The sequence below is a fragment of the Bos indicus x Bos taurus genome, chromosome 2 (assembly GCF_003369695.1).
Source record: "Bos indicus x Bos taurus breed Angus x Brahman F1 hybrid chromosome 2, Bos_hybrid_MaternalHap_v2.0, whole genome shotgun sequence".
Classification (NCBI taxonomy): domain Eukaryota; kingdom Metazoa; phylum Chordata; class Mammalia; order Artiodactyla; family Bovidae; genus Bos; species Bos indicus x Bos taurus.
Genome location: NC_040077.1, coordinates 19,158,550 through 19,181,721, shown reverse-complemented (window position 1 = coordinate 19,181,721; position 23,172 = coordinate 19,158,550). Strand labels below are relative to the sequence as shown.

General features: G+C 40.4%; 2 protein-coding genes across 2 annotated transcripts in view; one reads left to right on the top strand and one right to left on the bottom strand.

The window, feature by feature from the left end:
• Nucleotides 1–6,453, top strand: part of AGPS (alkylglycerone phosphate synthase) — a 130,719-nt gene extending 124,266 nt beyond the window's left edge. Inside the window, exon 20 of the mRNA XM_027556969.1 lies at nucleotides 878–6,453. Coding sequence (XP_027412770.1) covers nucleotides 878–999 — 122 coding nt within the window. The 3' untranslated portion in view covers nucleotides 1,000–6,453. The remainder of the gene's footprint in view (nucleotides 1–877) is intronic.
• A 9,358-nt stretch (nucleotides 6,454–15,811) lies between these two features.
• LOC113901898 (tetratricopeptide repeat protein 30B) lies at nucleotides 15,812–18,776 on the bottom strand. The gene has a single exon (XM_027556937.1). It carries the CDS (start codon nucleotides 18,414–18,416, stop codon nucleotides 16,422–16,424), a length of 1,995 nt encoding a protein of 664 aa, XP_027412738.1. The 5' UTR covers nucleotides 18,417–18,776; the 3' UTR covers nucleotides 15,812–16,421.
• Nucleotides 18,777–23,172: the final 4,396 nt, after the last annotated feature.

Genomic DNA, 23,172 nt, shown 5'->3' with positions numbered 1-23,172 from the left:
TGCCACAGCAAGTTGATGTTTCAGAATTCTTTTATAGATTAAGTACATATCCTTTCTTACAAAAGTTCTACTTAGAAAAGATTATATTTTTCATTGAATGACTTTTAAAATATAATTGATGCTGCTATTATATTCGTTATTCTCAGAATAAATTAGCAGGACTTAGAAAACAAGAAGGGAAACATATAGTATGTAAAATCTGATAATTACATTTAAGATGGTTTAGGTATTTGATTTATTCAGTGACTAAAAAAACCTCTAATTCTGGAAAAACAATAGGAATAAAAATAACCATTATTTGAACATGCAAATTTATTATGAAGTCACATGGAAAGAAAATGCAAATGGAAAGCTTCATAACCATATTTTTTTTCTTAAGCCCAAAGTTCAGATTTTTTCAATTTTTTAAACAATTTTGTTCTTCTCAGAATATTTTATGGATATATATATATCTTGTCATTTTTGCTCTAGTATACCCCCCAAAAAATCATCTGGATGTGTTTTCTTTAGTTAATTTTATTTTCTCTGAAACGTTGGCATGTTTTGGTAAAGACCAGAGGTGGGTTCTTTTGAAACGCATGTTTTTCTCATTTTGTTATTTGTAAAATGGGCCATAATCTCAGTCCAAGCTTCCTCCATCTCCATTTTATAGTCTGCAGAGAAAGGAGATACTGTGGAGCACAGGCTTCCCCTGGGAATACATTGGGCTTAATGAGCTTGATAGTCTGGTGGGCTCAATAAATCAAATAAAGCAAAACATTTCTCATTTTTGAATAAAAGCATTTATCACACAGTGTTTGTTCATTCATGGTCGCAAGATTGATTGGTTTCCAGCATCATAGTGTATATTGAAGCATTTTTGATTTTGTTTTTTCAGTGGGCAAGTTACGGAAGCAGTGGCTAAAGGAAAGTATCTCTGATGTCGGCTTTGGGATGCTGAAGTCTGTCAAGGAATATGTGGACCCCAATAACATCTTTGGAAACAGAAACCTTTTATAAATCCATTACTATTGATAAGAAAAATGTCACTTTTATTTTAAGTCTTTAACTATGGTTATACCAGTAATCAAATATATCATGGACTTTTATTTCAGCTGCATTTGTTTGTTGGTTTAAAATAAGTTTGTTTCATTCTGTAGTTTGTTTTGTTTCTGCATCTATGGATTGACAGATGGTATTCCTAAATCTCTCTCATTGTAGGTGCATTAGTTTACAGCCAACTGGTTGTCATTTCAAATTTCAGTCAGGCAGCACAAGGCTGGCTCCCAGTTGTTATTTCAGAGGAGGATGCTACCAGCTGTTTTGTATTGATGTTTCTTCTTGGGGAACAAAGGCAGATTTTGGTGTCATCTATTGTTTCTCTAGCCCCCTTTTTAAAAGGTTTCTGGGAAGCAGCTATGTAGGGAAGGATTCCACTGAGGAGTTATATACATGTATTTTTTTTAAGAGTGCATTACTAGTGTGAATAGGCCATTAAGGGAGAATACCCATCAAAGAGTATAGGCAGCCTCTTACTTAGGATGCCTCCAGTTCTGTAAGATGATTGGCCTACATTTTTCTTTGAAATTAGTGTCCAGTTATGAAACCTTAAATCATCAGGATGATTATTCTGTCAGGGGACATCTTTTGTTCTCCATATTTCTGTTTCTCCTGGGGTATGAGTTGAATTTGTATCACTGAGATAATGCATGGTTATATCCTAATTCATTCTTTATATGTTTTATAAGGAAAGCCAATGTCTCATTCATTGTATGTGAAGAAAAAGGTTTACCATGAAAGAAATGCCTTTATTCAATTTAGAGTACTGATGTTTCTCATTTCACATTCTTGTTGCTGAGATTCAGAAGAAGCTGCAATAGGAGCAGAAGAGGAAGACTCCTTACACTGAATGTCTCCAGTTCAAAGAATTGTTTGGCTAAAGAAACGCAGTCATCATTCAGCTACTGAAATATGAAAACCTCAATAGTTTTAATGAGAAAAAACTTTTTGTAAAAAAGCCCAAACAACATGAAAAATTTCCATATAAAAGTAAAGTTTCAATTTAGTTTTTAATAATGGTTTAATGCCTTTTTTGAATTACTGGTTTAACCTAAATTTTTAAAACAGTAGTTACTAATACACATGCCATAATAAAATGTTTGAAATATCATATTTCTTAAATAATAGAACATTAACCACATATAGCAAACATTTTTACATTCAAACATGCATATTAAAATAGTTACTTTGAATCACTGTCAAGGTTCATGATTCACATTTTGAGATGGATTCTTTTATTAATGCAATACCTAACTTTTGATAATTTTTTTAAAATTAATATTTGATCAGTTATGTAAGTCAAAATGCAGACGATCCTTTAAAAGGACACACTGTCTGTTTATGTAGCAACAGCTCCAAAGTATTTTTGGGCAGTTTGATACCTTTTATATCTGAAGTAGCCTTAACCAGAAAAGTGAAAATCTAAAATTGACAAAGTGATATTTTAAGACTTCAAAATGATAAATAATTTTTAACAAAATTGGCCTCAAACTAATAAAATCTGTAAGCAAATAAAATTGAACTATTAGTTTAACAAAAACACAATATTTATGAGATGCTGCCTCTCTTCATTGGTGATTTATTTTTAATTATAAAATTTCCAGCAGATCTTTGCTTCAAGCCCTTGATATTTGAAATAGTTGGTTACCTGATGAAGGAAGTAACACTTGCTTCTAGGGTTATAAGAATCTCAGCTTTACAAAATGCATCTATTCATGAAACTAACTTCTCTAATTGGTGATCAAAATGTAAAATTTAATACAGTACTAATATCTCACGTGTATACATGTTTCTGAATAATATTTTTACAATAAAACATAGATTCATAAGCAGATCCATTCCTTTGCACGTGATTGTTATAACATTCTTTCCCAGGGAGTTCAGGATTCAGCAACTTCAGAATTAGGAAATGTAACACCTGAAATTGTTGGTTCACTATTCTACATGAACCTTATGGAAATTAGTGATTTATGCTTTTGTTTTTCTTCTCCCATGCATGCCTGACTCCCCAACCTTGATTTTGTAGTGATGACTACATTTTGTAGTTCGAATCATTTCTACAGGGATGAGTTTGAAACACATGAACACTTGTCAGTACTGTTTCATTCTGATTTAGTAAATCAGAAAGCCTTTCCCTGCTTCCACACTCCTGCTGCTGAGAGGCACCTGAGCATATACTTAGTGTCCGCAGAGAGTTGAGTTCTTGTATACAACAGAAGCACTTAAAACCTTGCCTCCTATTTCTGAAATATCTGAAAATGGCTTCATAAAAGTTAAAGCCAGGGGATGTTGCTTATGTGAGGCTTGAATAAGTTTATTTATGTAGCCTATTTGGTTTTCAGGACTGTATAACATTGATTTGTCCTTCTAAAATTAGTCTTGTTTCTAATATTTTATTTGATAATGTCACATTTGAGTTGGCGTTTTAGTGGGAATAGGAATTGCTGCTAGTGCGAAATGGCATTGAATACTAAGGACTCAGTATGAACAAGCTTTATTGACCCTTAGAGAAATGGTTGCCTTAATGTTCGGTGCACTTTACAATGTATAAGTGAGTTTATTATACTAAGTAACATGAGCTTTTTAGTTTTAGTTAGAATTGCAAAAGCCACATGTTTATTGTGCCCAGCATTTTACCACAAAGAAAGAGGATTAAATTCTTTCCTTTGTTGAGGAATTGGGAGTTTTCTTCCTAAATAGTACTCTTACCTGAAAGCTAATTATGAAGCTGGAAGCCTTCTGGTATACATAGCTGTGTTGATGTATTTTTGGAAACCAAAAATACAATGAAGGATGAGCGTCTATCAGTTTGTGTATTAAACCAGATACAGGTGGTTACAAGAAAACCTCTTTCAGAATATCCCTTTAGTAACTGCTAAGTAAGTCCTAGCTTGCATTTTTTTAAATGACTTTTGCATGTTGACTCCAGTGATTTTCTGCTGTCATATTTTTATATTTTCTACTTCCTAGCTATAGTCGATCAGAAAAGCCCTGTGGTCCCAAGCTGAAGTCTGTAACTCAGCTGCTCCAATGGACTGAGTTTGGTTGAGCATTTATTCTATGTAAACATAGGGCACAAATATTTATTATGCATCGATGCATAAACTGCACATGTGGGTGCTCGAAGCAACCAAGGTGGAATTCTGTGGAAAGCATATCTACATTTTAGGAAGCACTAAGACAGGAGTTAAAGACAGCTTTAATAACTTTTTGTTACCACTTAATCTTTAGCAACTTTAATTTTAATTAGGGTTTAGCTCATGGTGTGTGAAAAGCCAAAAATAAGAAGTGCCAGGTTAGGACTGAAGAATCCAGAACCACCTTTGGCTTAACGAGTTCTGGAAGCTTAAAGTCTTCACATTCCCAAATGAGCCACCTGTCAATATATGTGTTTAATCCTTACTAATTTCATACACATTGATGCTAAAATCCAAGAAGTGTAAACAATTGTTTTAAACTATTGAAATACAGTGTGTGACATAAAGTATGTAAGTTACTCAGCTTTCTTCTCCCTAAGCCAACTATTTGTCTTTAGTATGAAATATAACTGTAAAAGCTACCTGTAATGTCACCAGATTATAGAAACTTATTAATAAAATGGACCTGGGTCTAAGACATTTTTTTCTTCCAGGGGAGTATGAAGGTGTTTGTTCTTCTGTTTGCACCTGGGTTTGTCTTTCAGTTTTAGTTTTTCATCTTCATATTTCCACTAATTTGAAAAGAAAATTTTTATAATTTTATTAATGAAGCATAATCAAATACAACCTAAACATAACTAAATCCTTTTGGATTTATAGCTGAGTATATTGTTAGCTAGGTTTTATTACTCTCTAATTATTTTAAATCAATGTTATATTCCTAGGAGATGTTTAGTTTCCTGTGAACCTGAAGCATTCCCATTTGAACTTTGGAAGATCCTCAAAGAATGAGCACTTGTGTGCTCTTCTAACCACAACAGTTGCTTAAGAAACGTGAGTAAGGACCACTGAAGCCAAAGAACCATCATAGAATTAAGTAACTTTAATTCTGTGAGCATGAAAAGATTTCTTTTTGCTTCCCTAAGGAGTTTACTTTATACTTTTTTCCCCACAAGGAACAATATAATACATTAAGTATCATTAAGAACATTTTTCAAATACTCTGAACTTCCAAATGAGAGAGAGAGAGAAAGGAAACAAATGTTTTAGTGTGGGTTTCTAAGTAGTATATGTACATGTTTTTAAGGCATCTTGTTGTTGGTAGTGTTTTTTGTGAGCACTCTATGATAAAACATTTTGTTTAATCACTAAAGCAGTCTTGTTCACATATCCAAAAAGGACATGAAACACGTGTGCTGGTATACACTTTCTATAAATAATTATTTTTTGAGCTATTTAAAGAATATTCCCCCAAAGCGTACAGTGCCTTGTTGGGATTTTTTTTTTTCCCCTCCCATGAAATAGCCATTATTTAAAATGAGTGGCAGAGGATTAGTCTTTAAAGACAGAACTTGTGTAGCAGTTCAAAGCTATTCCTCTTCGAGAACACATCAGGAATCAAGGAGTTGTATGTAGAAACATGGAAGAGCCCTTCCACAGTGTTGGTTTCAATCACCTATTCTTGCATATTTAACTAATTGTGTGGTAGACCTGTACTCTTAGGTACACCTATTCAGTCAGTGGGATTTACATGTACTTTTGCATTTTCATTCCTGCTGTCCCAACTTAGCAGCCCTAAGATGTGGCTCGGTGGATGTGGCATACTCCCTGTGCGTGGAGACGCCCACTGCACATTTTAGCTGTCTGCTCGCACAGCTCCCTGAGGAGCAGAGCCTGGAGTGGGGTGGGAGGGTGGGGTTCCTATTCCTCACGTTGTGTGTCAGTCCTTTTTTGTGTGATGGTGCCTTCAGAGTAATACATATTTGTTTCTGAACAATGATAAATCTTATGAGAAATATGTGTAGGTTATGTTTCCTAATTTTTGTCCTTTTTTTGCTAAGCCTGTGAAATACTTTGGCTCTGATACAACTTGACTTGAATAATATCTTATCCTGAGTCTTCCTCCAAGGCAGTGCATCTTTCCTGCCAGTACTGTAGTCACCTTTTGGGAACTACACGTGGGTAAGCACTTGTATGTAAGCCATTATACTGCTGTAACTAACGCATACAAACAGTTCTTCTCTTTATACTAATAGTCTTCAAAGTGGATATGTAGTGGGAAGGAAAATTGCTAAGGGGTTCCAGCGTAGCTTTGTCAGTTCATGCTGAGCCATACTGTTTTCCAAAGGGCTCAACACAGTCTGTTTACTGTGCTTTCAGTGTCTGTTTGGATTCTCCTTTTACTGCTTTTCCTAGACTGTACTGTTCTATAAGTAAATGCCCATGTGTGATTTTTAAGATGTGCTGGGGAAAAAATAATAAAACAATACCCAAACCACTCGTTGTTACAGAAATTGTTGCTTTGTTCTTGTTGATTTCATTTAGTCTTTGTTGACAGCTTCATGCTATCCTCAGAGAACAACGACACAGTCTGTTCCTATAAGTAGTCTCTCCGGTAGTGAATGACCAGTGAACAGATGCTAATTTGTCCCTGCCTGTGGTTCCCACACTGGAGGGAAGGTTGGAGCTGTGTGGACTCTGAAATAATTAGGGATTGAACCTGTTAAACCCGGTCTTACTTGATAAATTTCAAGATTATAGCCCTTATAAGTTAGTTATAGTTAGTTAAAGCAGTTTTCTACTTGGCTCATATAAGGCTTAGTCTGAATGAACCTTAGAAATCATCTCGTCTTACTTTTGGTCAAACATAATTGCTACCAACCTTTCCATCCCCCCAGGCCACAAACAGATAACCTCATCCTGCTGAACATTTGCTGTGACCACATGGGAATTTATTGCCTTTCTAGCAAGCCTTTTCCCCATTTCTGAAATCTTCCAGAATTCATAGATTTTTGCCTATTAGACCAAAATCTGTGTCCTTCTGTCCATTAATGTGACCTCTGTCTTAGCTAGTTGTAAAGATTGTGCTGTTGCTCTGCTGCAGGGCAGCTCTTCAGATATTTAAAGACAGCTCATGTTCCCCTAGATTTTTCCAGTCAGCTGTTGCTCCTGTCACTTCCAGACCCCCATCTGTCTCCATATATGCCTACTTGATGTTCTTAAAATGAGGTGTCAAGACCTACCTGTTCCAGAATAGTTCCAATGATTTCCTTATTCCTTGTTCCAATATTCTTAGTCACTCATGCATCTGTGCTGGACCTTGCACTGGCACCTCACACTGACCTTGAATTTAACAGTTTGTCTTTTCTGCATGTTCCATTTTGGCCACATCTCCATGGAGGCTGATTTTTTTAATATATATATAAAGCCTCATTACTTATATTTATTCTTACTAAAATTTGTGTCTTACTCTATTTAGTTGCAGATTTTCAAAATTTTAGATTCTTGGCTCTTACAAGGAATACTCTTTGCCCCATCCAGCTTTGGGACAGCAGTAGAATTGAGACATGCACTGTTCTGGATTCTTATCCAAGTAATGGCGGGTCTGTGGAACTCATAGCCAGGGCCTGCCCAATAACACATCCAGGAAAAAGCATTCAAGAGTCAGGGCACTAGTATTTCCACTTAGCATGCTGTTGTTCACCTCTTTTTTGCATTTTGTCAACAAATAGGCTTTCTTTCAATGAATCAACGTTTATGCCAGTTAGACACTAAACATGCAATTACATCTACTTGATTTAAATCTCCAGATGCCAGACTGAAATCCTTTGATAAACCTTACTGCTCCAGTTTTCCTGTGCTACCCTATCAGAAAAACAAATGGGGTCCTACTGCTATCACATTTACTTTTGCCTGTGTTTGCCCTCAGGGGCCTCTTTCTTTTTCAGTATGCTTGTAAACTCCACTTGTGCAGCATTTCCTGATGTCTGTTGATTGTGTGTAGTATTGGCTGATGGAAACCTCTAAATCCATTCTTGCAAAGTTTTGCTACATCCTTTGTACCTTTTTGTGCCCACATTAGAGCTGGAAAGATAATTTTTTTAAATGACTGAAATGTGTGGCTATAAGCTATAAAATAATTTAGGAGAAGTTAGAGTTCTAAGTCTAAGAACACACTGGAAAGTATTCTAGTCTGGAAATTGTGTGGATGCTCAATTTTTATCTGCCAACTGCAAGTCACTTTTCCTATTTGGGCCTAATATCTTTTGTAAAATAAAAATCTCTGATGTCCCTTCTGACTGAGTCTGAGTAATTCTAATTGCTGCTGTTGCTGCTGCTGCTAAGTCGCTTCAGTTGTGTCTGACTGTGTGTGACCCCACAGACGGCAGCCCACCAGGCTCCCCTGTCCCTGGGATTCTCCAGGCAAGAACACTGGAGTGGGTTGCCATGCCTTCTCCAATGCATGAAAGTGAAAAGTGAAAGTGAAGTCACTCAGTCATGTCCCACCCTTCTCGACCCCATGGACTGCAGCCTACCAGGCTTCTCCGTCCATGGGATTTTCCAGCAAGAGCACTGGAGTGGGGTGCCATTGCCTTCTCCAGATTCTAATTGAGTCTCTGTATTTTTGCTTAACACTAGATGTCTTTAGTGGTGAAGAACCCACCTATCAGTGCAGGGGACATAAAAGACATGAGTTCAATCCCTGGGTCAGGAAGATCCCCCGATGGAGGGCATGGCAACGCACTCCAGTATTCTTGCCTGGAGAATCTCATGGACAGAAGAGCCTGATGGGTTACAGTCCATAGAGTCACAGAGTCAGACATGACTAAAGTGACTTAGGATGCACTACCCTAGAATTGATTATTGCATTAATAACTTTTTAATTTACCCCTTATTGGCCAGACACTGCTGGGCACTTAACCCTAGACAAGAAGTTCTGATTGTAATCACAACAGCCCTGTAAAGTGGCTGGTATTGTCCCCCTTTTACCAGTGAAATAATTGAGGTTTGCTCAGTCACTCAGTCATGTCCAACTCTGCGACCCCGTGGACTGTGGCCCACCGGGCTCCTCTGTCCATGGGATTTTTCAGGCAAGAATAATGGAGTGTCTTGCCATTTGCTTCTCCAAGGGATCAAACCTGTATCTCCTACAGTGGCAGGCAGATACTTCACCACTGTGCCACCTGGGGAGCCCAACTGAGGTTTAGCGACGATGAATGACACCCACTGCTGGTAGCCGGGAAGTGGCATTGCCAGAAGATGGAGCCAGGTCTGACAACATCAAGTGCCTCTGTGCTGGCTTCTTCACTGCTCTAGGCTGTTTGTGCTGTGTAGTCAGTCAGAAGTCAGATGCATACAGAATTTCTGCCTTTTAAAGTAGATTATAGTCATTGCCTTCCGCTGAAGACCACAAGTAAGGAAACAGAGTCTCCTAAGTACAGAGGAAAGACCACTATCTTCATGACTACATGCCATAGAGATATCAGGAAGCCTTTTGTCCCAGGTGCTGTCATGCTCTGTAAATGTTTAATCCACAAGGTTCTGTGATGATGCCTTTATAGGTTTAATATGAAACTCATAAAAGGAAGTGCTGTATTTGATTTAATAAATTTGCATTTTTATAATTTGTATATTGTATTCCTTTGAGCTGTACTTAAAAATGTAAGAATAACCTGTTACCATAAGTTATACATCTTTCTATAGGGAGACTAGAAATTGAAAACTATTTAAGATTAAAAAAATGTTTTTTTATGATATAAAACCAATCTAAGTTCTTAGGAAATTCACAGTTCCTTAAAACTGCTAATTTAAGAATTAAGGTTGCTGCTGAAGGATTTGAGCGACATTAAGGTACTCAAAAAGTTGCATATATTTTACAGTTAGAAGGAAGGTATAAATTTGGAATCTGGTGGCTACAGTCATGGTGATTATGTAGTTGGACAACCAAGAACCCACAGTTACGGGCTCATCAAAAAATGTGTTGTTTGACTAATACGAAAGGTATAGCCCAGTAAATGAAAACAAAAGCTCCAAATGTTACATTAGTCCTGGCTGTAGATCAACACGGAATAAGAGGCAGTTAGTGAATGGTGGGTAGTGAGCTGCAACTTACACCATTGCTAGGAAGCTGCTCAGTGTGGCAGAAGGCACCTTCAGGAAAGCACAGTCTCCCAGATGTTTCCAGATTGCTGGTAGTCATTAAAAAAAAAAAGACTGAGGAACATAAGACAAAAGGTTGTATTTAGAAATGCTGCTCTTCACTAGAAATGAAAGATTTGTCTTTGGTGATGTTACCGTTTTAAAATCAGGTAGTGCAAACAGCCACACGCCGCTTACCTGGGTTAGACTTCCAGCACTGCTAACTCTCCAAGTGCCAGTGTGGAAATGAGTGCGGGCAATGGTTATATATGGCAGAGGGCTCAAAAAGTTACTCCTGTAAAGCTTCTTTCTCCTGCAAGCCATTTGCCCTTTCTTAAAAAAAATTTTTTTTTTCTTTTGCCATTTCTTATCTCACTTTTCCTTGTAAGCTTATTTATTTGGGCATCTACCCCATAGCCTTCTACACACAAATTGTTCTAATAACCTCAGGCCAAACCTATCACAGTTGTGTTAGGATTCCTTCTGAGGTGCTCCTCTGAGGTCTGAGAGGCCATGCCTGTGCGTTCCTGTCTCACCGCTCTGGGAGGGAATGCCATCTGTGATTACAGCCGTCTCATTGCTCAATGCTCTCTGCCGAACATCCCGACCATTTCCCCAGTTCCCAGTTGTCCGCTTCTCACAGATGGGTCAGAGTTAGCCACTGTACACTGACCTTCACAAATAACATTGGTGTGAATATCTTGGCCACAGCTAAGGCCAAATTCAAAGAGGGGCCGTCATGAGGAATATGAATGCTTTTGTAGGCGTGTCACGTCACTGATCAAATGAATCTACTTGGTGGTTCTGCACAGAGCAAGTTTTTGTTCATGTCTGAGAAAATGGAAATAACTACTTGTGTACAGCATGCTTATATTCTCAACGTGTGTGGAGGTGGGTTGACTAAGACTATGAAATAATGGATGTAGTCCTTTAAAATGTACTGTCCAGGTATTATGGAGAAATCGTAAAGGAGTAAAAGCTGAAGAAATAGAGGGTTTTGTTTTTTTTTTGTCGAGAAAAGTGCTTTTAGCACTGAGTCCATGAAGTTCTAGGAGCATAGAAAAAAGCTTTAGGGATGAAAGCCTTTGCTCACACGGCAATATGGAGTCATCATAAAGTTATTTGTCTACTGACATCAGTAAGCAGAGGTGAGTACTTTGAAGGCGAGTTTAAAAGAAACACATCCTAAAACTAGAGGACAGTAAGTGTTTGGGGAGTTAGATCTTCACAGTCTCGTCCAGGGGTCTGACAGCCAGTTTTGGACGCTTGGCTGTTGCCAGGCAGCAACAGGATCTATCAATCCTGGTGGGTACCTCTCTGGAGAGCTCGTGTAATGAAGGGGACAAATGCCATAATTGACCTTTATTCCTTCACTCAGTGGTAGGAGCAGTCAGGATTTCCTGATGCATTACTAACCAGGAAATCCCAACTGCCTAGCGGCAAGGGGTTAAAAACTGCTCTGAAAAGCTTTTTATGTTCTGAAAGGCTAAATTACACATACATGCAAACCACAAACACACAGCACCTGGATAAATAGAGTGTGGCTGAATAAAGACTGAACTATTTGCAAAAGGGAATCTGGAAAACATTTACTTTTGGGTGGTTAACATTACTTACACTTTCTGCTTTTTTTTTTTTTTTTAAGAAAAGTTGAGGAAATATGCAGAAAAAATATTTTTAAAACATGGCTGTTAAAAATAAGATTTCAATTGATTTACTTTCCAAATTTTAAGGGGCTATGGAGCTTGAGAGGGCAGGAGCTACTGCACAATGAAGCAACAACACTTTTAGCACAGAAGTTAAAGAACATTTCCCAGTGATGGTACTGCACTAAGGGATGCACTAAAGGGGTCATTAAACACTGATTGTCCTCCCAGTGTGGGTTCAAATATCACTGGCAAATGGTATCAGCTTATGTAATTAAGAATAAAACTGCTATAAATTCAAAATTGTTAGACTTCATAATAAGCCAGTTTCTGATAGATCTAGTAGAATTTGAGCACCCAGAAGGTCATGCTACAGAGGATTTATGCTGAGAACCTATGTGGGTCCCTGTATGGGTACCTATGTGGCTAACTGATTTCTCCTTGAAGGAAAAAAAAATTGTCAACTCAGCATCAAAAAACTAAGATCACGGCATCCAGTCCCATCAGTTCAGTTCAGTCGCTCAGTCGTGTCCAACTCTGTGCGACCCCATGAACTGCAGCACGCCAAGCCTCCCTGTCCATCACCAACTCCCAGAGTTCACTCAAACTCACGTCCATCGAGTCAGTGATACCATCCAGCCATCTCATCCTCTGTCGTTCCCTTCTCCTCCTGCCCCCAATCCCTCCCAGCATCAGAGTCTTTTCCAATGAGTCAACTCTTCGCATGAGGTGGCCAAAGTACTGGAGTTTCAGCTTTAGCATCATTCCTTCCAAAGAAATCCCAGGGCTGATCTCCTTCAGAATGGACTGGTTGGATCTCCTTGCAGTCCAAGGGACTCTCAAGAGTCTTCTCCAACACCACAGTTCAAAAGCATCAATTCTTAAGTGCTCAGCTTTCTTCACAGTCTAACTCTCACATCCATACATTACCCTTGGAAAAACCATAGCCTTGACTAGACGGACCTTTGATGGCAAAGTAATGTCTCTGCTTTTGAATATGCTATCTAGGTTGGTCATAACTTTACTTCCAAGGAGTAAGTGTCTTTTAATGTCATGGCTGTAATCACCATCTGCAGTGATTTTGGAGATGAAGAAAAATAAAGTCTGACACTGTTTCCTCATTTATTTGCCATGAAGTGATGGGACCTGATGCCATGATCTTAGTTTTTGGAATGTTGAGCTTTAAGCCAACTTTTTCACTCTCCACTTTCACTTTCATCAAGAGGCTTTTTATTAGTTCCTCTTCACTTTCTGCCATAAGGGTGGTGTCATCTGCATATCTGAGGTTATTGATATTTCTCCCAGCAGTCTTGATTCCAGCTTGTGCTTCTTCCAGCCCAGCGTTTCTCATGATGTACTCTGCATAGAAGTTAAATAAGCAGGGTGACAATATACAGCCTTGATGTACTCCTTTTCCTATTTGGAACCAGTCCGTTGCTCCATGTCCAGTTCTAACTGTTGCTTCCTGACCTGCATACAGGTTTCTCAAGAGGCAGGGCAGGTGGTCTGGTATTCCCATCTCTTTCAGAATTTTCCACAGTTTATTGTGATCCACACAGTCCAAGGCTTTGGTATAGTCAATAAAGCAGAAATAGATGTTTTTCTGGAACTCTCCTGCTTTTTCCATGATCCAGCAGATATTGGCAATTTGATCTCTGGTTCCTCTGCCTTTTCTAAAACCAGCTTGAACATCTGGAAGTTCACAGTTCACGTATTACTGAAGCCTGGCTTGGAGAATTTTGAGCATTAGTTTACTAGCATGTGAGATGAGTGCAATTGTGCGGTAGTTTGAGCATTCTTTGGCATTGCCTTTCTTTGGGATTGGAATGAAAACTGACCTTTTCCAGTCCTGTGGCCACTGCTGAGTTTTCCAAATTTGCTGGCATATTGAGTGCAGTACTTTCACAGCATCATCTTTCAGGATTTGGAATAGCTCAACTGGAATTCCATCACCTCCACTAGCTTTGTTTGTGTGATGCTTTTTAAGGCCCACTTGACTTCACATTACAGGATGTCTGGCTCTAGGTGAGTGATCACACCATCGTGATTATTTGGGTCGTGAAGATCCTTTTTGTACAGTTCTTCTGTGTATTCTTGCCATCTCTTCTTAATATCTTCTGCTTCTGTTAGGTCCATACCATTTCTGTCCTTTATTGAGCCCATCTTTGCATGAAATGTTCTCTTGGTATCTCTAATTTTCTTGACGAGATCTCTAGTCTTTTCCATTCTGTTGTTTTCATCTATTTCTATGCATTGATCACTGAGGAAGGCTTTCTTATCTCTTCTTGCTATTCTTTGGAACTCTGCATTCAGATGCTTATATCCTTTTCTCCTTTGCTTTCACTTCTCTTCTTTTCACAGCTATTTGTAAGGCCTCCCCAGACAGCCATTTTGCTTTTTTGCATTTCTTTTCCATGGGGATGGTCTTGATCCCTGTCTCCTGTACAATGTCACGAACCTCAGTCCATAGTTCATCAGGCACTCTATCAGATCTAGTCCCTTAAATCTATTTCTCACTTCCACTGTATAATCATAAGGGATTTGATTTAGGTCATACCTGAATGGTCTAGTGGTTTTCCCTACTTTCTTCAATTTAAGTCTGAATTTGACAATAAGGAGCTCATGATCTGAGCCACAGTCAGCTCCCAGTCTTGTGTTTGCTGACTGTATACAGCTTCTCCATCTTTGGCTGCAAAGAATATAATCAATCTGATTTTGGTGTCGACCATCTGGTGATGTCCATGTGTAGAATCTTCTCTTGTGTTGTTGGAAGAGGGTGTTTACTGTGACCAGTGCGTTCTCTTGGCAAAACTCTATTAGCCTGTGCCCTGCTTCATTCCGTATTCCAAGGCCAAATTTGCCTGTTACTACAGGTGTTAATCCAGTCCCGTCACTTCATGGCAAATAGATGTTCAAACAATGGAAACAGTAAGAGACTTTATTTGGGGGCGTCTCCAAAATCACTGCAGATGGTGACTGCAGCCATGAAATTAAAAGACACTTGCTCCTTGAAAGAAAAGCTATGACCAATCTAGACAGCATATTCAAAAGCAGACTACTTTGCTGACAAAGGTCTGTCAAACTATGGTTTTTCCAGTATGGATGTGAGCATAAAGAAAGCTGAGCGCTGAAGAATTGATGCTTTTGAACTGTGTTGGAGAAGACTCTAGAGTCTTTTGGACTGCAAGGAGATCAAACCAGTCAATCCTAAAGGAAGTGAGTCCTGAATATTCATTGGAAGGACTGATGCTGAAGCTGACACTCCAGTACTTTGGCCACCAGATGCAAAGGACTGATTCATTGGAAAAGACCCTGATGCTGGTAAAGATTGAAGGCAGGAGGAGAAGGGGACGACAGAGGATGAGATGGTTGGATGGCATCACCGACTCAATGGACATGAGTTTGAGCAAGCTCTGGGAGAGATAGGGAAGGGAAGCCTAGCATGCTGCAGTCCATGGAGTCAGAAAGAGTTGGACATGACTGAGCAACTGAACTGAACTGACCATCACAGCAGGGTTCACTATCTTTCAATAGAACACTGTTAGATTGGACCATAAAAAATCGCTAGTTTTGTAGTTTAAAAACTTCCAAAATCAGCAGTTTCATATAATTCAAGGTACTTTGTTTTTCTCTAAGCCAGGTCAAGAGTTGGGGTTGACAGATTTATGGAAAGAAAAGGGGTGGGGAAACAAGGTAAAGCTCTTGTATGGTTCAGAAAATAAAAATGCCTAAGCAGAAAGAGCGGGGTTTTCATTGGAAGGGTTGTGGCCATAACTTAGCCTTATCAGTCTACCAGATGAGGTTTCAGAACTGACCTTTTCATCTGTGATAGAGGTGGAAGAGAAGTTTGGTGGGGTCATGGAAATAGCTTAGATTTTTCTTTTCCTGAGAGGTTACCACACAGAAACAACGCCAGCATTAACGTATCCTAAGTTACAAACGTAGGAAGTAAGCAGAGTTCTCAAGGTACCTCTGCTATTCCTCACTTAAATGAGAACAGTTATGAAAAACACTATATGTTGCTTATATATTCAAATTACTAACAAGTAGAACAAAAGAAAACTATGTAAAATTCTTTGACAACTGTTTATTGTCTCTAAACCACAGCACCATAATTATGTTAAGGGCACAAGGTCTCCCACTAACTTGCACATTAAAAAACCAGCAGCAACAAAAAAATTTATAATGTAAGGTATTTTGTTTACATAAAGCATTGTATCTTATATTGAAAACTGAAAAACATCCTAATGCTATATAATATGTATTCATTACAAACTGTGAATTAGAACACACAATCCCTGAGATTATTAAAAGCCAAGAAATCCTAGACATTAACTACAGAGTTCTGGGCCTGTTAGGACTAGTACCAAGTCCCTGGATAATATAACCCTTACGCAGGTCACTCTCAAAATACAAAGCACCAATGGTAACAGGGAACATGGGTGCTAACAAGTTCTAATAGAAATAGTGTCCCCATGCAGTTCTGAATTTTCATAAATCTTTCTAGATGTTCTTATATTTCACTTTGTGAAGATTTTTAAAAAATACTAATTATTTTTATTATAAACTGTACAAAGTCCAATGTGTAACAAATGTAAAGATGCCAGTAGCTAACTGGAGATTAAAAAAAGAGTGAAAAACAGACATAAAGCCATTATGATAAGTCCACTATCAGACATTACTACATATTCCATCCTATAATCTCATAAATCAAAGCTTTTAACTCTCTGGATTCATATGTGACTGTATTCTTTCCAATATGCATTCTTTCTTCTTCCAGGGTTTCTTCAATAACTGCAGGTATGTCCCTCCCATAAAGTTCACAGTGTTCTAAAAACTGAACACATTCTTGAATGACACTGTCACGAAGCATGATGGTGTGTTTTGACATGTTTTCTAATAATGACAGGAAGCATCTTTTGGCATAATACCATGTATCAGTTCCTAGTTTTTTATTACAAGGTTCCAAGCTTTTGATAACCCGGGAAATACCAAAGTCATAATTCCCTTTGGCACAATAAAGCGTCCCTATCACCAAATTCACAATGCAGAGATGGTAGATTTTCTTATCTGGATCATCATAGGAGAGCTGCTCTTCCTCCTTTCCAATCTTCCTCATCAACTCCTCAGCTTCTTCATTTTGACTTATCATAATATACGAAACACACAGGTTGGCCAGCACAATAGCACTGACATTCAGGATGTTGTCATAATGCTTCTTGACTATGGGCTCATAAAAACCTATGGCTTCTTTGTATTTGTTTTCCTGCATGAACAGAACATGAGCCACATTCAGCTTCCACACATGGTGGTCGTTACAGAATTCCACAGATTTGCGGAAGAGTTTTTCCACCATTGGGTAATTTTCAAGGTTCCAGTAGATTTTGGCCTGGGCCATCAACACAGGAATGTACTTCTCAAGGGTGTCCTCATATTCATTCACTGCCTTTTTGACAGCTTCATCATCTTTATTGTGTCTTGCTTCCTGCACTTGTATGGTGAGTTTCCGGAGCTGTTCAGTCAGCATCCCTGCTAGGCCATCAAGCTTAATGAAAGCCTCTTCAGGAGCTGTCTGGCAAGTGACCATGGCATCCAAGAAGTCATAGAGATAGGGTGTGAGGAATTCGTAAGTCAAATGGGCATTCTCTGCCAGGACGTCTGCTGCCAGGTCAAAATACTCATATTCACAATAGAGCAGCAACAGGTTGCCAAAGGTCTCTGGGGGAAAGGGGATCTGCTGGAGCAAAAACTGTAGTTTTTCAAACCCTTCTGTGGGCCTGGCATCCATGTTCATTAGTGCCTGATTGTGCAGGGTCACGGGGTCTAACTCCTCCTCTGCTCTTGGTGGCATGTCAGTGAGGGCCTCCTGGGCCGCCTCATAGTTTCTCAGTTGGTATTCTATGGCGGCCCTGAGGTTGAAGGCTTCCACCAGGGCAGTCTGGTGAAGGACTACGGTGTTGCCAACACTTCGAACATCAATGCCCACAGTGGTCATGCCCACACCCAGCTCTGGGTGCTGGCGGATGCCATGCTCAATAATGTCCGCGATATGCTTCAGAGCTAGGGCATAGTGCCGGCTGCTATAATAGGCCAAAGCCAGGTTGTAGGAAAGATCAGGCCGGTAGCCCGAAGCCTGCAGGGCCGCAGAGAACTTGGAACACGCGGCTTCATAATGTCCCTCCTTGTAGAGCAAACAACCCAGATTGACCTGGCCATCCAGCTCGTTCTCGCCCCCGCTGTCTTCTCCTCCTTCACTCAGTAGCTGCTCCACCAGGCTCCTGGCCCCGGGCAGGTCTGCCTCGCTGTACTTAATCGCGGCTTGGAGACGGAGGACCCGGCTGTGGTAGGCGGGGTTGTCCAGGAGGAGCAAGGACACGCGGGTGGCCTCTGGGTAAAGGCAGGCCTTGTACAGGGCCTGGGCCTGGTACAGGCGGTACTGCTCCAGCTCCGGGTGCAGCTGGCCCAGCTGCTCATAGCACTCGGCAGCCAGCGCGAACTCCTGTAGGCGGTAGTAGCAGTAGCCCAGCAGCGACAGCCCGGCGCGGCTTCTCGGGCTCCGCTGGAGCTCTCCGCCCAGCAGCTGCACGGCCTCGGCGTACCGGGCATCCCGGATGAGTCGGTAGACAACCGCGGTGAACTCCCCGTCGGGGATCTGCGAACCCCCCAGGCCCGCCATAACCGCCTCCGAGGTTGCTTACGCTCGTTACCAGGGCAACAAGACAACCGGAAACGGAAGGCTGCGAAAAAGGTTGGTGTTTTTAATGGGTTTTTTTGGGTGGGGAGGTGCTCCTAAAGTACTTTGCAGCGGAACGATCAACCTGAGATTGAAAAGAGTCACTAATGTGTGTATTCCAATTATTGGCCTGGTCCCTGAAGACTCCAGTGTGAGCGGCGTTAGACGCGAAAGGAAAGACCTTCTGGCCGTTCGAAGACGGAAACTCTACTTCCCGGCATGCACCGGTTCGCACCGCCAGGGGACGTAGCCGCGCTGCATGCTGGGAGGCGTAGTCCTCGGGGCGGACCCTGGGGTGAGGGGAGATGAGGTCGCGGTCACCTTCCGTTCTATGGTAAATGAGGATTGTTGACTGCCTGTTGTGTCTCTGGCGCGGAGGTGGAAAGTTTACGGTTTGAAGTCCCTTCCGTTTTTGAGCCTTTAGACACTGCAGTGTGTATACATAGTGGTGTTTCACGTTGTTTTCGTGAATGAAACGGGAATGGAAAAAAAGAAATGTCAGTTTGGTATTCTCCGCGAATTACAGTAGACTTTCTGTCTTTGGGCCGTCCCGTGGGCGCACTTTCTAAGAACAAAACAGTGCGGCGATCAATTCTTATTTTGTTGTTTCAGAGGTTGGTAGCAGGAAAGAGTGCTTGGAGTTTATGTGATACTTAGGTTCGACTTTAGTTTCAAGCGCCTGCGCTCCCGCTCCCACTACCCCTCCCGCTCCCCCCGTTTTTCCGTAACTACAAATATTACTGACTTCATATTAGCATTTAAACTTGGCCCTGAGGTCTGTCTTGACTCTCCAGATTTCACTACGAAGTGGAAAAACCTTGAAGAAATCTACGACCTCGTGTTTTCCAAGAAGGGTGGAGGCGAGGAGGAAGCACATTCCAAAGTTTTCCCTTTTCTGTGCACCGTTAGTCTTTGAACTTTCCAGCCTACTTAATCTGTGGCTGGATTTTCTTTTGTTCCTTTGTTATGTATTTGGAATAGATGCCCTAGATTCTGTGTTACTACTTTAAGATCTGTTTGTGTGTAAATTCTTTGGAATTTAATAGTGCTCAGTATGGGGCTTCCCAAGTGGAGCTAATGGTGAAGAACTCAGCTGCCAATGCAGGCAACATAAGAGATGCAGGTTCAATCCCTGGGTTGGGAAGATCTCTTGGAGAAGGAAGTGGTAACCCACTCCAGTATTCTTGCCTGGAGAATCCCATGGACAGAGGCGCCTGGCACACTACAGTCCATATAGGATCGCAATGAGTCGGACGGAACTGAAGCAACTGAGCACACACACGTGTATCACATGAGGGCCCAGCTTTGAGGGAATATAGTGTCTTGCTTTCTCGGTTGTTATTTTTTCTATTAAAACAAACAAGCAACTTTAGCTGGTAGAATTTGAACTTCCTTCCCTGAGTTGCAGCTGTGAGCAGATGTTAAGGAGGTGATAAGTGGGAGGTGGTGAATTTCCTAATCATCTATTATAGCTAAAAAGAGACTTCAGTATCAAGAAATTGACTTCATATTCTCATCCATTCTTCTCCCTTGCTGCAAAGTTTGCCAGAGTTGTGTTCTGCTGAAGCATGAAACTGGACAAGGAACTGTCCACTGCATAAATACCAAGTAAAAGACAAACTGCACTCCTTCCAGTGGGTTTGAGTGGGCCACCCATGATGCCCAGAGAAAGCAGCTGAGAAAGACTTTCTTTGGTCATAACTCAGTAATCTGACTCCGAGGCTTCTTCCAACCCAATCTCTGCTGAAGTCCTAAGAGGTCCATGATTTGAGGGATGCTGTCCAGTGCTGCTCAGTAGTAAAGGAATAGGGTGCCTTCTCCTTCATGCCTGCGGGATTGATACTTAGCTCTTGGGGAAAAAAAATATCCAAAAGGCTCAGTCTTTTAAAATACTTATGTATGACCTGATACTTTGGATAAGATGCTATTATAAATCAAGGTAACGAGACAGAACATGGAAATCGGAAATTGTGTTTTGTATCTTTAGTCTTATCAATCCGATTTTCAGGGTTGTATTTGCATCATGAAAGCATTCACCTTCAAATGGCCTCTTGGGAATGGAACCAAAATAGAAGGCCTCTACTCTTCCCTAAATCTCTCCCCTCCCTACAGGCATCAGTTGAGGACCCCTCTTTGTGCTGCTTCCCCTGTCTGTGAGTGTGGCTGCTGAAGTGGGCCGGAGGGAAGCCGTTCTTCCTCCTTATTTCATGTGCTGCTGCTCCTGAGGCCTGGCTTGAAAAAAGCAGGACATTCGGCTTAGACAGATGGAGGGCAGGGTCATTTTCAAAATGAAATGAGTGCACCAATCACACTGTGAAATTGGCATGACCATGCCTGCTGCTGTGATAGACCGACTTTTATTTAGTCTATGACAGGCAGTTGGAGAATAGATTAGGGTTTTTTGGGGGGAGGGGCAGGGGATGGTGAAAGAAGGCCCTTTAATTAATGATAGAAATTCTGGAAAGCAATAAATGGGGTGGGATATTATAAAATGTCATAAAGGATCATTTTCTTTCCAACAGAATCTTGGAAAGCTGAAGCATGTATCAAAAAGTTAGTGTATTGTACTATTTCTAGCAATAATATAGCATTTGGTGGTTGCAGTAAAAAGATTTAGTGCCTTGTTGAAAGGAATTAGATTTTAGGAAAATGGTGTTGGACTCAGGGTGGATTTTGCTGCATAAAGGGAGGCATATTTACCACACAGGAATTTCATTCAGGCAAAATGTATAGGAGCTAAAAGATGATGTTTGGTTCCTAACATGCTTATCTTTCTGCCTGTCAAAATTGAGATGATCAAATCCCATGTATATTCTATTTGGCATTTCTTTTAAAAAATAATTGGAAATGATTGTTTCTTAATTACCTTGTAAGAATAACCACATCTTTTGGGCAAATATTGTTCATCTATGAGTATTTCAAGCATAGCTGTGGTCAGACATCTTGAGAAAGGAAGACATTCAGCAAAATCATTTTCCAAGTGGTTATTTCTGTCTCCCATTTAGACCATTTTTATGCTGGGTGGAAGATGGAGAGGCTCGATTTCCTTGCTTCCTCTGGAGACCAGCTTGATTTTTTGGTCCTGTGTGTCCATTGATAATGATAGAACTGATCCTTCTTTCGTCACCTCTTGCCTCTTACCCCTCCATCCCCAAAACAGGGAGAAAAGAATGGATTAGTGTCAAGTTTTAATGAAGTTCACGGACCTTTAGGAGCATCTGTTCAATCTTTTAAGACTTTTGGAAAAGACTGTATGCTGAATCAGCACTTGAGAACATTTATGCTTAGATGGTGAGAAATTTAAGTTCATTGAGAGCTTTTAATCTTTTTTTTCCCCAATAGTTCTAGCTCTATTAATATTTTAGATGGTAATGTATTTCCTTGGTATATTTTGCTTTTGATCAAATGATTTCTATTTTGAGGTTTATGATGTTATTATCCAAACTAATTTATTAGGCAGAACACAATAACTTTATGGTTTATAAAAAGAAATTAGCAGAGAACACACAACTTTGTGTACTGCCATTGAAATATTCATTCCCTGCAGTTAGAGTGTGCTATGGGAAGCACTGGACATGGAACAACAGACTGGTTCCAAATAGGAAAAGGAGTATGTCAAGGCTGTATATTGTCACCCTGCTTATTTAACTTTTATGCAGAGTACATCATGAGAAACGCTGGGCTGGAAGAAGCACAAGCTGGAATCAAGATTGCCAGGAGAAATATCAGTAACCTCAGATATGCAGATGACACCACCCTTATGGCAGAAAGTGAAGAAGAACTAAAAAGCCTCTTGATGAAAGTGAAAGAGGAGAGTGAAAACGTTGGCTTAAAGCTCAACATTCCAAAAACTAAGATCATGGCATCAGGTCCCATCACTTCATGGGAAATAGATGGGGAAACAGTGGAAACAGTGTCAGACTTTATTTTTGGGGGCTCCAAAATCGCTGCAGATGGTGACTGCAGCCATGAAATTAAAAGACGCTTACTCCTTGGAAGGGAAGTTATGACCAACCTAGATAGCATATTCAAAAGCAGAGGCATTACTTTGCCAACAAAGGGCCATCTAGTCAAGGCTGTGGTTTTTCCTGTGGTCATGTATGGATGTGAGAGTTGGACTGTGAAGAAGGCTGAGTGCTGAAGAATTGATGCTTTTTTACTGTGGTGTTGGAGAAGACTCTTGAGAGTCCCTTGGATTGCAAGGAGATCCAACGAGTCCATTCTGAAGGAGATCAGCCCTGGGATTTCTTTGGAGGGAATGATGCTGAAGCTGAAACTCCAGTACTTTGGCCACCTCATGCGAAGAGTTGACTCATTGGAAAAGACTCTGATGCTGGGAGGGATTGGGGGCAGGAGGAGAAGGGAACGACAGAGGATGAGATGGCTGGATGGCATCACCGACTCGATGGACGTGAGTCTCAGTGAACTCCGGGAGTTGGTGATGGACAGGGAGGCCTGGCGTGCTGCGATTCATGGGGTCACAAAGAGTCAGACATGACTGAGCAACTGAACTGAACTGATGGAATGCACTGCTGGGGCTGCTACCTAAATTAGTTCATTTGAGCATTTTTTCACTGCTCTTAGTTCTAATAGGCAATGATTCATGGTATCATTTCTTTCTTCCAAGACTGGTACCCTTCATAGTCACATATATCCTGTCTATGCTTGTTTTCATTTCTGCAGTACAGCTATGAAAATA

Coding starts and splice junctions, on each gene's coding strand:
- LOC113901898 (XM_027556937.1), bottom strand. CDS start 18,416: ATGGCGGGCCTGGGGGGTTCGCAGATCCCCGACGGGGAGTTCACCGCG.